This window comes from Salmo trutta, chromosome 38 (assembly GCF_901001165.1).
Source record: "Salmo trutta chromosome 38, fSalTru1.1, whole genome shotgun sequence".
Lineage (NCBI taxonomy): Eukaryota > Metazoa > Chordata > Actinopteri > Salmoniformes > Salmonidae > Salmo > Salmo trutta.
In genome coordinates this window covers 13,811,115-13,828,326 of record NC_042994.1, presented here as the reverse complement: position 1 = coordinate 13,828,326, position 17,212 = coordinate 13,811,115, and the positions used below count along the sequence as shown (strand labels likewise).

The 17,212-nt window shown below is 45.3% G+C and overlaps 2 protein-coding genes across 8 annotated transcripts; both read right to left on the bottom strand.

Moving 5' to 3' along the window:
- Positions 1–32: 32 nt before the first annotated feature.
- Positions 33–7,340, bottom strand: LOC115178513 (atrophin-1). Of its 5 annotated transcripts, XM_029739733.1 has the most exons (6): positions 7,097–7,340; positions 3,077–3,948; positions 2,897–2,929; positions 907–2,830; positions 663–737; positions 33–433 (listed from the first exon to the last, which is right to left on the bottom strand). In XM_029739733.1, exons 1-5 carry the CDS (start codon positions 7,160–7,162, stop codon positions 681–683), a joined length of 2,952 nt encoding a protein of 983 aa, XP_029595593.1. In that variant the 5' UTR covers positions 7,163–7,340; the 3' UTR covers positions 33–433; positions 663–680. The 5 variants fall into 5 exon arrangements, with proteins under 5 accessions (XP_029595593.1, XP_029595590.1, XP_029595592.1 ...); XM_029739730.1 differs by having other exon boundaries at positions 2,897–3,948; XM_029739732.1 differs by having other exon boundaries at positions 907–2,929.
- A 2,329-nt stretch (positions 7,341–9,669) lies between these two features.
- LOC115178159 (secernin-2) lies at positions 9,670–16,193 on the bottom strand. 3 transcript variants are annotated; one of them, XM_029739202.1, is made up of 9 exons: positions 16,129–16,193; positions 15,025–15,193; positions 14,274–14,455; positions 12,754–12,953; positions 11,906–12,121; positions 11,428–11,593; positions 10,786–10,966; positions 10,336–10,495; positions 9,670–10,115 (listed from the first exon to the last, which is right to left on the bottom strand). In XM_029739202.1, the coding sequence occupies exons 2-8, from the start codon at positions 15,190–15,192 to the stop codon at positions 10,340–10,342; spliced, it is 1,269 nt and encodes a 422-aa protein (XP_029595062.1). In that variant the 5' UTR covers position 15,193; positions 16,129–16,193; the 3' UTR covers positions 9,670–10,115; positions 10,336–10,339. The 3 variants fall into 3 exon arrangements, 2 of the variants coding, with proteins under 2 accessions (XP_029595062.1, XP_029595063.1); XR_003872564.1 differs by lacking the exon at positions 9,670–10,115 and having other exon boundaries at positions 10,786–11,248; XM_029739203.1 differs by lacking the exon at positions 9,670–10,115 and having other exon boundaries at positions 10,786–10,899.
- Between the last annotated feature and the right edge of the window lie 1,019 nt (positions 16,194–17,212).

Here is a 17,212-nt window from a genome sequence, read left to right as displayed (position 1 = left end):
CTTCCATATTGAAGTAACTTTTTGAGAAAAAGAAATAAAATAACTCTTTATTTGTATATATACACAGTGAAAGAGGATCCACAGAAATGGGTTTAGAGTTTTTCCTGACCAAATGACCAGCCTAGGAAAATCTCCAGGACCTAATTAAAGCGAAAAGCCTGTATAGGCAATCATTTTTGCTAGTCAGATCACGTTGTCAAGAAAAGCCCCTGACCGTAACCACGCTACTACAGATAAATCCAATCTGAAAAAAAATCTTCACTATGTAGCCTTAAAGGATGTGGCTCAAAGATAAATCCTTTGCTAGTGTCATTACAAATCTATAAATGGTTGATAGGTAACAATGTAAGCCAACTGATGTCCATAGGGTCTGGATGGGTCAGCAGCAGGTTCTATTCTAGTGGGAGATGAGCTCATGATGCCCAGTGAAGATCTGCAGAAAAGAGGAAGAGTTCAGACGAATTACTTGCTATGACAGAAAAACAATCATGCATTCTTGATTTGATAAGAGAATCATTGCATAACTGACCCAAATCAAATATTCCAGGGTCATTAACTTAAGACGCAACTCAATTTTCCAAATTTCTCCAAAGTGGAGTGAACACGCCAGAATACGCATTCTTGGGCGAAATAGATGGAGTATTTCTACTGCTTTTACTTACAACAAACTGCCTTTGAGTTTATGTTGGTGTTTGTTGCGTCGATTTCCGCTTCATCTTCAGGTTGAACTCTTCAAGCTGAGAAAGGGTATACACTCACATGTCAACAAAAATATGACTGAATGGTGAATAATATCGTTAGTAAAAAGACACAAGCAATAATGACAAAAGTGAGAACAGCATAGAAGTAAGCCAAGGTCTATCATACCAATGATAATACTGTACTTCCAGAAGTAATTACACAAACCTTCTTTAGTTTCCCCTTAATCGCTTCTTCAGGCATTGTTTTTTTCTCCCCTTCAACATCGCTCTCTGCCTCCGCTTCAGAGAGGGCCCTGGGATACTTTGCAGCCAACTGAGCGGCCACTTTCGCTGCGGCTCTTGCAATCAGTCCATCTCTCTTCCCTTGGAGATCTCGATATATTCTCCTCTTTCTCAGAATCTCTTTCCTGTATTTATTACACCTTCCTTCAAACGCCTGCCTGTTTCTCGTGACACTTGACCGTCTCGTGCTGCGGTTGCTGCCCTTGGGCACCACCGTCTTAACGTAATGCAGACAGCGGGGGGGTGACGGCTCCTTCAGTTGTTGGGCCTTGCTCAAGGAGATGGGGCCTGGGGTCAACACTTTCAGTTCTGGCGTCAGTACAGCCGTGCTTGTGAACTTGAGTTCGCTATTGGGCTGGGTAGATGTGACCTGGGGGTTGCTAGCAGTCTGGATGTATGTAAGCTGGCGGGTGCTAGCGGGCTTGGTAGATGTGACCTGGGGGTTGCTAGCGGGCTGGATGTATGTAAGCTGGCGAGTCCCACCAGGCTGGTTAGATTTGACCTGGGGGTTGCTGGCTGGCTGGATGTATGTAAGCTGGCGGGTGCTAGCGGGCTTGCTGTTTGGGAGTTGGAGGTTCATGAGCTGGAGCAGGTTGCCAGTGGACTTGGTGTTTAGCTGCTGGAGGGTGCCAGTGGGCTGGTTGTATGGGAGTGGGATATATGTTAACTGGTGGTTACTGGCAGGCTGAGTAGATGAGAGCTGGAGGTTGCTAGCAGCCTGGGTGTATGTGTATGTCTGGCTTGAGGCTGATGTGCTATTAGAGTAATTTGGTGGGGCGCTGGGGTAGGGTGGATACCCAGGGGGGGGGTATGGGAAGGGAGGCATGGTACCAGGGGGCATAATACCAGGGGGCATAAAGCCAGGGGGCATAAAACCAGGGGGCATAAGGCCAGGGGGCATGGTACCAGGAGGCATAAGGCCAGGGGGCATGGTACCAGGGGGCATAAGGCCAGGGGGCATGGTACCAGGTGGCATAAGGCCAGGGGGCATACGGCCAGGGGGCATGGTACCAGGGGGCATAAAGCCAGGGGGCATGGTACCAGGGGGCATAAGGCCAGGGGGCATGGTACCAGGGGGCATAAGGCCAGGGGGCATGGTACTAGGAGGCATAAGGCCAGGGGGCATGGTACTAGGAGGCATAAGGCCAGGGGGCATGGTACCAGGGGGCATGGTACCAGGGGGCATAAGGCCAGGGGGCATGGTGCCAGGGGGCATGGTACCAGGGGGCATAAGGCCAGGGGGCATGGTGCCAGGGGGATAACCCCAACCTGGAGGGAAGGCATTGGCGTAGGGGCTGCTGGTATACAGAGAGAACTGGGTGGTGGAGAAGGTTGCCATCATAGATGCATTAGGAGGGTGAGAAAGAGGATATATAGGGTCCTTGGAGTATGTGTTGAGCTCAGCAGAGCTTTCCTTGGACTTGTCCCTATACCAATCCTTGTCACTTTCTTTGTTCCAGTCGCCATCTCTGTCCCAGTCCCTGGTACTACAGCGCCTGTCCCTGTCTCTGTCCCTGTTACTAGAGCGCCTGTCCCTGTCTCGGTCCCTGTTACTAGAGCGCCTGTCCCTGTCTCGGTCCCTGTTACTAGAGCGCCTGTCCCGGTCCCTGTTACTAGAGCGCCTGTTCCTGTCCCTGGTACTAGAGCGCCTGTCCCTGTCTCTGGTACTAGACCGCCTGTCCCTGTCTCTGTCCCTGGTACTAGAGCGCCTGTCCCTGGTACTAGAGCGCCTGTCCCTGGTACTAGAGCGCCTGTCCCCGGTACTAGAGCGCCTGTCCCCGGTACTAGAGCGCCTGTCCCCGGTACTAGAGCGCCTGTCTTCGTCTCTGTCCCTGGTACTAGAGCACCTGTCCTCGTCTCTGTCCCTGGTACTAGAGCGCCTGTCCTCGTCTCTGTCCCTGGTACTAGAGCGCCTGTCCTCGTCTCTGTCCCTGGTACTAGAGCGCCTGTCCTCGTCCCTGGTACTAGAGCGCCTGTCCTCGTCTCTGTCCCTGGTACAAGAGCGCCTGTCCCTGGAACCAGAGTGCCTGTCTCTCTCACTGTCCCTGGTATCAGAGTGCCTCTCTCTCTCGCTGTCCCTGGTACTAGAGCGCCTGTCCTCGTCTCTGTCCCTGGTACTAGAGCGCCTGTCCCTGGTACCAGAGTGCCTGTCTCTCTCACTGTCCCTGGTACCAGAGTGCCTGTCTCTCTCGCTGTCCCTGGTACCAGAGTGCCTGTCTCTCTCGCTGTCCCTGGTACTAGAGCGCCTGTCCCTGTTGCTGTCCCTGGTACCCGAGTGCCTGTCCCTGTCTCTGGAACCAGAGTGTCTGTCTCTGTCCCTGGTACTAGAGTGCCTGTCCCTGGGACCAGAGCGCCTGTCCCGGTCTCTCTCAGATTTGTCCCCGTCTCCCTCTCGGTCTCTCTCAGAACTGGCCCAGTCTCTGTCCCGGTCTCTTTCTCCATTTCTCTTAGATCCGTCCCTCTCTGTGTCCTCGTCTCGTTCTCTGTCCCAGTCTCTAGTACTAGAGAGCCTGTCTGACGTTAAGGGACTCCTCTCCTGGTCTCTCTTCATTCCGTATAGCTTCTCCTTGGTCCGGTCTGTCAGTCGGCCCAACTCCTCCACACCCAGGTCTAGCCCGATGGACTCCAGCAGGCTCTGGAGCTGGCCATGTGGGAGATCCGGCCTCCTTTCTCCACGAATGTGTGAGTGACTGTGGTCTTGTGGCAGAGCTCTACTGTGGGGCCCCAAGCAATCCTGAGAGTTCTGAGCTGGGGGCCCCTTATACTCACTCCTGTGGGCAGTCTTGGGATGGCCCTCCTGCATAGGGGGTAACTCATTCACGTTGTTGACAATCTTTGAGAGCTTGTTGATGTCCACCCCTTTGTTGAGGACATTGAGGAAGCGCTGGAAGCCTGTGGCTGCTGTGTCTTGCTCCTGTGTCCTGAATGAGTAAATGGTGGATTCGTGTTGTTTATCCTCAGGGACCTAACAGGAGACATGAGAGAATATCAATGGATAATCATCCACTAAGATACCTGCTTGCTTTATAACTTAAAAATGGATGAAGGTTGACATCAAGTTCTGCAAAGAAGGACATAGGCAAAGTACAGTTGGCCCAGAACAGAGTAGCATGTCTGGCCCTTAAATGTACATGGGGGGCTAACATCCACAACATGTATGTCAGTCTCTCCTGGCTCAAAGTAGTCTGTCCATTTTCTTTAATTTAATCAATAATTTTGACAGTAACCCTCAAAAAAGTAATTAATATTAACACTTTTAATTTCCATAGGTAAGATAAGAGTTTGTTTCTTGGGCTTCGGGAATGTGAATGAAAAAGTGCCTCAGGCCTTGAAAAAAATAAAATCACTGATTGAGGGGATATCGGTGAACAAATGCCGTGGTTAAGGCTACGACGACGGCAGTGCAATGAGTGGAGCTTACTCAGGGGTTCAATAGCTCACATCAGACCGAGAACCTAATGCGTCGAAGTTAGTTCCTTATGAGTTTTAGTTTAGAAAACGATCTCTTCTTGATTGCCATAGCAACATCCGGGAAACTGGGCAGAAGTGCTTGAAATACAGCAGTTCTGCAACATCTTTAATTGAGCCTCTCATTCTCCTTAATTGCCGGCTTCAACACGTTATGGAAAGAAATGAATGTTTTGGAAGCTCTGGGGACAGGTCGTCCTGGATTTGCGATTTCGTTCATACTGGTGAACCGGTGTTTGAGTTGTGTGGTTGGAAATATCAACAGTCCCTTATCTCAGGTATATCTCGGCATACATTATTCAAGAATACGTTTACATTTTGTGCAGCGCAATGGACATAGGCCTATAATGGAACATGTCAGGTAAAACTGTCTGGGTTGGCAATACTCCGTATAGAAAACAGTCGGGGCCGCAACCTGGACTTACAGGCCGCGGTGAACATATTTGCACACAAAAAAATGGAGGACTTCAGGAGACTCTCTCAAGTTAAATTTACCTTGAATATTTCTCTCAAGTTAATTTACCTTGAATATTGTAGCCCATTTGTGTAGGCTATTAGGCAGACAAAACCCGCTGAGTTCAACAATAAATAGTGGCTGATTTTACTCTCAAGCCAAGTACTTTTTCCCCCTGTTTTTTTATTTTATTTAACTAGGCAAGTCAGTTAAAAACAAATTCTTATTTACAATGACGGCCTACCCCGGCCAAACCCTCCCCTAACCCGGACAACGCTGGGCCAATTGTGCACCACCCTATGGGACTCCCGATCACTGCCGGTTGTGATACAGCCTGAAATCAAACCAGGGTCTGTAGTGACGCCACTAGCACTGAGATGCAGTGTCTTAGACCTCTGTGCCACTCGGAAGAAAACTTGTTAGGCAATTATTTTTATTTAACCTTTATTTAACTAGGCAAGTCAGTTAAGAATAAATTCTTACTTACAATGACGGCCTAGGAACAGATTTTTACCTTGTCAGCTTGGGGATTCGATCAAGCAACCGATTACGAGTCCAACTCTCTAACCAACTGATTACGAGTCCAACTCTCTAACCAACCGATTACGAGTCCAACTCTCTAACCAACCGATTACGAGTCCAACTCTCTAACCAACCGATTACGAGTCCAACGCTCTAACCAACCGATTACGAGTCCAACGCTCTAACCACTAGCCTACCTGCTACCTTTATAAAAAGCAGCTAAATAGCAGCTAAATACAGTACATAGCTATAGATAGTACACTGAATAATGAAAGAATCCCTAGTAAACTAGTGTTTTGAGGGTGGACTGACTTATTTGGCATTAATAGACTGGTTTTACTCACAACAACGTTCTATCCAAGCTAGGCGAGAGCACGAGGACGGCTCATGACATGCAGGTTCAGGTAGCCTATACAGAACAGTTGTATATTATTAAAACATCCATTGGTAGCTGATTAGTATGCGGTTGCATAAAAACCTGAATTTACAATCTGAATTTTCAATTTTAATTACTGAACAACTAATTACATTATTGTCAGCAGTCTAAAAATGGCAACATTACGACATGTATAGGTTTGTGAAATGTTAGGCTTAACATGAGAAAATGACTAACAAATAGGCCTACCAATAAACATTTATCCATTAGCCAAAGCAAAGCTATAGATGCCTTCGCAATTTCAGCACCATGGACAGCCATCGTTTTTTTTTTTTTTGGGCGGGGGGGGGTCAAAGAAACTGTGTTACACTGGGGGTATTGAAAGTACCAAACTATCTGTTCAATAAGTTAACACACAGCTCAGACACCCATACATACCCCACAAGACATGCTAGTATGCTACCAGGGTTCTCTTCACCGTCCCCAGATCCAGAACAGATGCTAGGAAACGCACAGTACTATATAGAGCCATGACTACATGGACATCTCTCCCAAAATGTAATGTAGTAGTGGAGCAATGTACATTTGTATGTACAATTGTGATGTAGTGGTGCACAATGTTTTGCATGATGTGATGTTTTGTGTGTTCCCCCTGGAAGAGTAGCTGCTGCCTTGACCACAGCTAACGGGGTGCCTAATAAAATACTAAACTGGGGTTTGTAGTAGTAGATGTAGTATATAGTAAGTGAGAGGGTTAGCTGTGCGTGAGTTTTGTGTGTCGGAAATTCATGGAGGAAACTCAACCCAACACTCAATTTCTGTTCTGTATTTCGACTGCCAGCGCATGGAAGAGAAGAATCCACTTGGCAAACCACACTATTTTCCTAACTTGCAAAATGTATAATATATGCATCGTCAAAATAAAACCTGAAGTTTGGTAATTGAGAGAATTTGTAAGGAACGCTTGGATGTGGATGTGCATGCATGTGGTAGGTCAGACAGTTTAGTTGGTCGTCATACCCGTTACATTGAATTAAACTTGTAAAAACATGATATAAAAGAAATCCAGTCCACATATTTTAGAAGCAGATCAGAGTTTCCTAGCAACTAGCTAGCTTACGTCAGATTAGCTAACGTTAGCTAATGTCATTTTCAGAGCAGGCTGGCTATTTAAACATAAATATGCCAGTCAGGAAGGTACCGGCAAATAAATTAAATCACCAAATGTAAATAGTCACATTGCCAATACTTCTAGAAATGCAAGTGCAAGAACGGACAAAACGGATTATTTACCTTCTCGCCTTTCCTCCTGGTAGCATCGCGCAGGTCTTCATCATTATATGTGGTGTGTCGTCTCATTCTGGATTTTGAGGGTTCAGATATTTGATCGCCCTACCACTGAGCTCTTTGACTTGAAAACCAAATTGTACTATTAAAGTGTAGAAATAAAAAGGTTTATAAACTATGGTTTTACAGATAGTTCGCTTTTCCAGTCATACCTCTCCAGCGGGGTTGGGAGAAAGCGGATGTTTCCGGTTTTCACGGATACAGTATTTTCAACCTAACTTCCGTTTCCACTGAAAAACGGATGTGGGGACTCCGTAAGGTCATAGAGCAAGAGGCAAAGCGTGAGGTTTTACTCCGCCCAAAATCTAGCCATTAAAATAAGCCCAGGAAATGAGGCATTTTTGTATTGAGGTCAATGAGAGCGTGTCGAATTTGGTCAACAAAAATTGTAATTGCTAATTTGTTACATTAGGCTTATTTGATCGAATATACGTTTCGTAATGGCTAGGTTGATACGAATGCACTGATATATGTGGATGCACGTGGCATTTCGTCAATTTAAAAAAAGAAACACTTTATATTGGAGTTGGGCCATGGAGATAGAGGACATCATGGATATAACTTGTCTTAGCATGGACATTGAAATTGAGGGCTTCCACTATTTTAAAGTAGTCAACTGGGTGGGTATTCCTATGAGTTGGAAGAAATCAGACAATGAAAAAGAAAATATTCTGATACAATAATAGCTCCGATAGAAAGACGAGTCTTCTTTCAATCGCTATGGCTGTTGTTCAAACGCGTATCTGCCCTTTCATTGGCTGAATGGTCCCACCTGATCTCGCCTCCTCCAACCTGGCTTCAATCTTTGAGGACATGTCATTTCAATTTCCACTGTTAGATCGGTCACTCAAAAATCTTGTCAATATAATAGACAATCTTTGGTTAGGTTACTTCTGAAGTGGTTAGTTAAGATATTGTATAGGACTGGAAATGCAACACTGCCACCAACAGGACAGATTTAGAACTTCCCCAAGTTTAACAAAACTGTACAACATTTGTTGAATTCTTTACTTAACTTCACTAAATACGTCAGTATATACTGAATTACTGAATTGAATACTGCAGTGTTTGTTTTAAACTACAGTGTTAATAAATACAGGACACATCAGCAGTCAGAGCTAATATTTTATTAGTTCATTCTCATGGGGGCAGTCAGTCAACTAACCCCCATTCACTTGTAACAATGAATAGCATGTTTTACAAATGGCGTACTTACAGTAGGTGTTAAATGTGAAACAGATCTGCACAGTCACATACATACAGTACCAGTCAAAAGTTTGGACACACCTACTTATTCAAGGGTTTTTCTTTATTTTTACTATTTTCCATATTGTAGGATAATAGTGAATATATCCAAACTATGAAATAACAAATTTGGAATCATGTAGTAACCAAAAATGTGTTAAAAAAATCAAAATATATTTTATATTTGAGATTCTTCAAAGTAGCTACACTTTGCCTTGATGACAGCTTTGCACACTCTTGGCATTCTCTCAACCAGCTTCATGGGGTAGTCACCTGGAATGCATTTCAATTAACAGGTGTGCCTTGTTAAAAGTTAATTTACGGAATTTCTTTCCTTCTTAATGCATTTGAGCCAATCGGTTGTGTTGTGTCAAGGTAGGGGTGGTATACAGAAGATAGCCCTGAAAAAGCCCAAGTCCATATTATGGAAAGAACAGCTCAAATAAGCAAAGAGAAAATGACAGTCCATCATTACTGGTCAGTCCATCGTGAACATTTCAAGAACTTTGAAAGTTTCTTCAAGTGCAATCGCAAAAACCATCAAGCGCTGTGATGAAACTGGCTCTCATGAGGACTGCCACAGGATAGGAAGACACACAGTTACCTCTGCTACAGATGATAAGTTCATTAGAGTTAATTCCACCTCAGATTGCAGCCCAAATCAAGATCTAAACATCACCTGTTCAGAGGAGACTGCGTGAATCAGGCCTTCATGGTCAAATTGCTGCAAAGAAACCACCACTAAAGGACACCAATAAGAAGAGACTTGCTTGGGCCAAGAAACATGATTAATGGACATTAGATGATGAGTCCAAATTTGACATTTTTGGTTCCAACCGCTGTGTCTTTGTGAGACACAGAGTGGGTGAATGGATGATCTCTGCATGTGTAGTTCCCTCTGTGTAGCATGGAGGAGGAGGTGTGATGGTGCTTTGTTGGTGACACTAAGTGATTTATTTAGAATTCAAGGAACACTTAACCAGCATGGCTACCACTGTATTCTGCAGCGATACGCCATCCCATCTGGTTTGCGCTTAACAGGACTCTGTTTTTATACAGAACAATGACCCAACACACCTCCAGGCTGTATAAGGGTTATTTGACCAGGAAGGAGAGTGATGGAGTGCTGCATCAGATGACCTGGCCTCCACAATCCCCTGATCTCATGAGTTGGACCGCAGAGTAAAGGAAAAGCAGCCAACAAGTGCAAGGCATATGTGGGAACTCCTTCAAGACCGTTGTAAAAGCATTCCAGGTGAGGCTGGTTGAGAGAATGCCAAGAGTGTGCAAAGCTGTCATCAAGGAAAAGGATGGCTACTTTGAAGAATATCAAATATATTTTGATAGGTTTAAACTTTTTTGGTTACTACATGACTCCATATGTGTTTCATAGTTTGGACATCCACTATTATTCTACAATGTAGAAAATAGTAAAATAAGAAAAACACTTGAATGAGTAGTTGTGTCCAAACTTTTGACTGGTACTGTACACTAATGTGGGGCGAGCATTGCTCCCTAAAGTGATACAAATGATAATGACGCTCCAATCCCATGGAACGTTAAGACATTTATATTCTGTGTCAATGATGGATGGAATGGCATCAAGGGGGTTCGTATGCATGAGACGGGAAGGAACCAATCTAACAGGAGCACAGGACGTAACAGTCCCAGGGCCCTCTCCTGCCGATCTTCAAGCACTAGCGATCTTCACATGAGGGCGCTGTAACAGAGAGCAACTGGAGGCAGCATTGGCATAATGAGAAGGTTACTGTACTTCTGAAACAGACACACACACACACACACACACACACACACACACACACACACACACACACACACACACACACACACACACACACACACACACACACACACACACACACACACACACACACACACACACACACACACACACACACACACACACACACGGTTCTTACCTCCTCACTGGTAGAACTTCAGCTCCGTGTCCACACAGTCAAAGAACAGGTCCCCCAGCTCCTCTTCTACTGGTGATTCTCCACTGAGCAGGGCTGATATGTCCGTCAGACACTGGCCCTCCAACATCCTCAACGTCTCAGTCAGAGCATTCCCTGCATCCTGAGTGACAGAAACACACACATGCAAAAACACACACATTAAATGCCCCCACACACAAGCACGTGCACAAGCAGAGAAGACCTGACAAACAGCAATTTGTGAAGTTTATAGGAAATTATGAAAGTTCATAGTCGGTGACGTACGTCACATAATATCTATCAGTCCATACTCACACTCATCAATGTAAAAATATATATATATATATATAAAAACACGATGAAAGTGTCGTCTATTACATTCGGCCATGGCATATTCTACCCATATTTGATTCTAACCCCCCTTACACGTACCGGGTTGGTCTCCATAGTCTGCAGGGCCCCTTCATGGGCCTTGTACAGGTCGTGCCTGCGGTCCACTTGGCTCTGGAAGCGCGGCTGCTTCCTGACTGGGTCGTCTGGGCCGTACTGTGGGGAGATCACCCTCGACACTGGGATCACAGACTCAGAGAAGACAAAAGGCTTGAAAACAGATCTGGCAGGACGGAGGACAGCCCGGTAGGAGGAGGGGAGGTGGTAAGGACCAAATGAAACACACAGACACAGAGAAACTCCTATCAGGACGCAGTTTTGCCAAAGGGGGAAATGATGAAGATGAAAAAGAGCAATACAGAGATAAAAGGCAAAGAGCGTATCTGAGTGTGAATCTTAAGAAGCACTTCCAGATAGCCTGAGGGGTTCCTGGGCCTGGTTCCAAACCAATCCCTTTCCACCTCTCCTACACCCTTGTTGAGTCCCTCTTGCAAATCTGAAAGAACTGGAAAGGTATCAGCAAAATAGTAACATTACCACATAGCTCTCTGGTAAGCCAGGAAGAGTTTCCTAAACATTTGTCACACACTTATCCAGCTCATTTAGATTAAACACAAGGAGCAGACAACAATGGGGTTAGGGTCAGAGTGATTCGTTTGGGACCAGGCCGGTGAGGTGACGCACCTGGAGGGGTCGGGGGTGGCAGTGAGGAAGTGGATGCAGGGCAGGCTGGGGTCGCGGGGCAGGATGGACACCATGCTGCCAGTGGTGCGGAACCCCCCAGAGTCCATGCAGATCCCACTGGGCTTGTCCCTCAGGATGGACATCATCACCTCGGCCGTCACAGAACCTGGGGAACCCAGAAAATGTATTGTCTAAGTAGGTTATTAGTCGTCTATTTTTATTGGAAAGCCGACCGGAGAGGGAATGGCAGGAGACAGGAAATGACATAGCTAGTTACATTCAACGTACTTTCTATGGTAAGAGGGGATACCAGGCCTTTATTAAAAATAGCTGTATAAGCAATACGGCAACCAAACCAACCATGTATAGTGTTGTTAATAGAGCCTGCTTTAACATCATTTTGGGAGTTTTTACAGTTATAGGGAGTTGAATGGGTTGAATTAGATTAGAATAGAATAGAAAGAATAGTCTCCCTCACCATCATGCTGTTGGAGGAGCTGTGTGCCCCCACTGTAGCGCTTCTTGGCCAGTTCCATCCTGGCGGGGGGGGTTTCAGACTTGAACACCTCGTTGAAGCAGAACTCTCCCTCGCCGCTCCACCAACCCTGGGCCTGGGCCACACTCCGCAGCTCTGGGTGCTCAGCCGAGATATCCGTCCCGATGGTCAGCGCATTGGAGATGTTCTTCACCCCCTCTGTGGGAAGCAAAGACAGGTGGGGGTGCATAGTTGTATGCTGCTGGTATAAGTTGCTCAGATATGCACAGTTCTAGGATCAGCTTACCCTCCCACTATCCTAACCACAACCATAAGGGTAAAAGCACAAAACGAATCTCCCATGGGCAGATTTTGCATGTAGACTGAAGTATCTGCAGAGACTGAATGGGATGTGTGAGATAAGGAGCAGCATTAGTTCTGGTTTTGGGGTTTTCGTCACTGGTTATTTGCACGTATCAGGAAGGATTGGGTGAAGACGATGCTTAAACTGCTTTGGTTCGCACGTGTGACCACACAGATCGGAGGGGGGGGGCACTTTGGCTGAGATTTCTTTATGTGAGGGTGGAGACTTCATATTTGCCACTCTCAATTTCTAACACGGACTGTATGAACAAAGAAATTAATCACTCAGCTGACCAAGTTCTGTGAGATTTTACTCCTTAACAGAGATTACCCCAGAACAAACCTGTTTCAAAACTTCTGTCCACACTACAGCTCCAGTGATGTTACAGCAGTTTCCTCACCATGTAACTTCCTGTGCCACCCTCAGTCCCCCCCCCCCAACATCCATTCACACTACAACTCCCACGGTGTTACAGCAGTTTCCTCACCTGTGACTTTCTGTGCCACCCAGAGCTTGCCGGCGGTCTCCAGGATCCAGGCCTCGTTGCGGTCCACCAGGAGGAAGGAGTTGTGGTAGCTGAAGGGAGCCGGGTCCTCCCTGCATGGCCCCCCCTGGCCGTGCTGCTCCAGCAGACCAGTGATCACACTCACCGCCCCCCAGGCACTGTCCGCACGCTCCAGTCCCAAGCTGTCAAGCAATAGAATAGAGTAGAGTAGAGCAGTAGAGTAGAGTAGAATAAAGTAGAGTAGAGTAGAGTAGAGTAGAGTAGAGTAGAGTAGAGTAGAGTAGAATAAAGTAGAGTAGAGTAGAGTAGAGTAGAGTAGAATAAAGTAGAGTAGAGTAGAGTAGAGTAGAGTAGAATAAAGTAGAGTAGAGTAGAGTAGAGTAGAGTAGAATACCGGTAGAATAGAACAGTGTTTCCCAACCCTGGTCCTGGAGTACCCCAACAGTACACATATTTTGTTGTAGCTCTTGACAAACGCACCTCATTCAGCTCATTCAGGGCTTGATGATTAGTTGACAAGTTGAATCAGGTGTGCTTGTCCGGGGTTACAATCAAAATGTGTACTGTTAGGGGTACTGGAGGACCAGGGTTGGGAAACACTGGCATAGAATAGTGGTAGAAGAGAATAGATCATGAGTAGAATAGAATCAAATAGAATAGAACATTCTGTCTTGTACTATTCCCCGGACACAATACATACACACAGCTGTGAGGCTGGTAGCAGCATAGGGTCAGCCACAGAGCAGCAACCCCTGGAGTAGGTTAGTCCTGCTGTTGCTATATCACTGCAGTCAGTGGTACAACAAGACCAACCTGCGGCTGCCATTGCAAACTGTTACATTGATTTGTTCAGCATACACTTCAATAGGCTCCATGGTGCGTGAGCGTTACAAAATCCTTTCAAATGTTATGCTTATGACAATGTAAAGGCAGCTTTATGACATAAGTGAAAACACACTTGGGCCGGATTCAATCAAAACTCCCATAGAAATGTTTTGGCAGTAGGCCTATCTTTGTTTACATGACTAGTCCCTACGCACACATGTAAGTATTAACCTGTGATGAAGGAAGTCTACCTAGTACATTTACAGTAGCCCATCTGCTACTGCCTAGCCCTATATTGCATTTCTGACTACGGGCTGAAATACTTGCACATCTCCAGTTAGGATATCTACTATTCAACAAATTTACCAATGACATTAATGCATTGATTATTCACACAAAACTTTGAGTGATGTGATTCTGAAGTTAGTAAATTGATTCTTAAAGGGCAGCGCTACCCTATCGTTCCTGGTCCTGGGATCCAATGTTGTCTGAAATAGACCGGCCAGTCATTCAATCAGACCGCTCGGTCAGGAACCTGACCCAACAGCCAGCCAGCCCAGCCAGCTCAACTCGTCTCTCTATCTTTCGGACCAGGAGGTGATTCTGAAGTTAGGATTCACTTGGCCCCAAAACAACACTACTGTTTGGTATGCTGGCCTACGGTTAGCCATGCTTACCGGACCAGGTCCATTCCTAGCAGGGCTTCCCCTGGATCGATAGCTTCGCGGGTCCACACAGCCTCATTCCCGATGCAGACCCCCTTGTCGTTGGCCCCCATCTCGGCCCCCCACAGCCAGGAAGGCCGGCTGAGGACCATAGCATGGGTGTGTTCTGCTTGAGGGATCTGAATGTACGTGCACTGCAGGAGGAGAGATGCAGGACTTACATTGTTGTTCAATTCACTTTTTATGTGATTGTAACATCAAATCTACTGGCAAACCATACCAACACATACTCTGCCAATACCTCAAACCTGTCGTATAAACCGTTAGTAACATAAAGGCATGAAAATACATATAAATGATAGTCTATCATTCAAACTCTAAACTTTGTGAATAGTAAATTAGAACATGTTGATTGTGTATACAAAGGAGGGGTATTTTAGAGGTTTGATAACCCTTCTCTGTTATATTGCCCAGACTGACTGCTCACCAGTGAAAACAACTCTAATCCAATTAGTGATGTTGGTCAGAGTGCAAAACACCTGTTGTGACCATTTTTAACATAAATGCCTACACTCTGACTACAGGCCTACATACAATTTTCAGAGGGCAGATGGATTTGAGTTCTTTAACCATGCTTCACCCAGGTTTAATCTCATTAAGATCAAATCTCTTTTTCAAGAGAGCCCCGATCCAAGATGGCAGCAGGATTGTACTTTGCAGCAGGGTCAATCTATGGGGAGAAGTGAAGCTAGGCCTAGCTTACCTCCAGCATGGTCCCAGATGGGTGACTGGTTGCTGGGTAGTAAAGAACCTCCTGGACCTCATCTCTAGGACGGTCCGAGTTCTTCCCAAAGATCACATGATCATCTTGTGAGCCAGGGGGCAAGGACACAAAGCAGTCACACGAGAGGGGCGGCTCAGGCTCTGCCATCCTGCATGAACAAGAGGACAAACAAACACCATAACAAATATATTACCAGAAAATAAACTGCTATCATATCAGAGGCCAGGAGTTTTTCCTGGTCAGGGCAAATTATCAGGGAAAAGTCCTAGCCTTAGTCATACATCGGTAAAATCAGGAAGACTCATAGTTATGTTGGTCAATAAATTGTATAAGCGTTTTTATTTAACCTTTATTTAACTAGGCAAGTCGGTTAAGAACAAATTCTTATTTTCAATGACGGCCTAGGGGTTAACTGCCTGTTTAAGCAAACTCAAAAATATACACATACTGTATATCACTGTCACTATCAGTTAGTCATGTTTTTACAGTTTTACCATTTCTGTTTCATTTCACACTATGACTATTGTACACAGCCTAAGAAGCCTATAGAATGGGCACACATATAGAATGGGCACACGTGACATAAGGCATCCATCCCCTATACAGTATATTTAGGGAAGTCTCAGGTATAATATGTTCTTCCTGTCAACTAGTGCATTGTCCATCCCTTCTCAAACAGAGCGATAAGGAGGCAGTATTGTGCACTGCACTTCTCGGTAATCTTTACAAATCCGAATGGTCTTGGCGGTCTCCTTCTTCTTATCAACATGGCTAATTAGTAACGCTGTTCTATTATAAAATGCGGAAACATTTGAAACAATGTGATCGAAGTCTTGTGGAGACGTGATAGCCTAAAATGGGCTTTAGTCAAATGTTTATTTAAGATAGGGCCTATATAAACGGTATCGTTAGCGATGTGCCCTTGTTGTCACTTCCCGGTTTCAGGAGATATCACGCTAAAATGCACAAATAAACGACTGTCATTTCAGTTCAATCCAAGGGTTGGCTGTCATTATAATCTGTTGAGTAATAGGGCTACTGTAGCTACTGATATGTTGCAAATTCCTACAGGAAAAATGTTACCTTTTTAATCGCAAAACCAGACGTGGTAGCTACGAGAAGGCAGATTGTAGTTGAGATACTGTACCACGTGATCGTATCCAAAGGTTGTATTTAAAGGTCTAGTCTCGTTGATTACTTGCTGCAAATACATAACTGAAAAACAAGTGTATAGCCCTATTCAACAATTAGCCAACAAATGTTGCTATAACAAGCGCACAATGAGATTGTTCCAAATAAACTAATTGGAAACATTTCAGCATGATTCTTTTTATTTGTTTATTTCACCTTTATTTAACCAGGTAGGCAAGTTGAGAACAAGTTCTCATTTACAATTGCGACCTGGCCAATATAAAGCAAAGCAGTTTGACACCTACAACAACACAGAGTTACACATGGAGTAAAACAAACATACAGTCAATAATATAGTAGAAAAATAAGTCTATATACAATGTGAGCAAATGAGGTGAGATGAGGTAAAGGCAAAAAAGGCCATGGTGGCGAGGTAAATACAATATAGCAAGTAAAACACTGGAATGGTAGATTTGCAGTGGAAGAAAGTGCAAAGTAGAACTAGAAATAATGGGGTGCAAAGGAGCAAAATAAATAAATACAGTAGGGGAAGAGGTAGTTGTTTGGGCTAAATTATAGATGGGCTATGTACAGGTGCAGTAATCTGTGAGCTGCTCTGACAGCTGGTGCTTAAAGCTAGTGAGGGAGATAAGTGTTTCCAGTTTCAGAGATTTTTGTAGTTCGTTCCAGTCATTGGCAGCAGAGAACTGGAAGGAGAGGCGGCCGAAGGAGGAATTGGCTTTGGGGGTGACCAGAGAGATATACCTGCTGGAGCGCGTGCTACAGGTGGGTGCTGCTATGGTGATCAGCGAGCTGAGATAAGGGGGAACTTTACCTAGCAGGGTCTTGTAGATGACCTGGAGCCAGTGGGTTTGGCGACGAGTATGAAGCGAGGGCCAGCCAACGAGAGCGTACAGGTCGTAGTGGTGGGTAGTATATGGGGCTTTGGTGACAAAACGGATGGCACTGTGATAGACTGCATCCAATTTATTGAGTAGGGTATTGGAGGCAATTTTGTAAATGACATCGCCGAAGT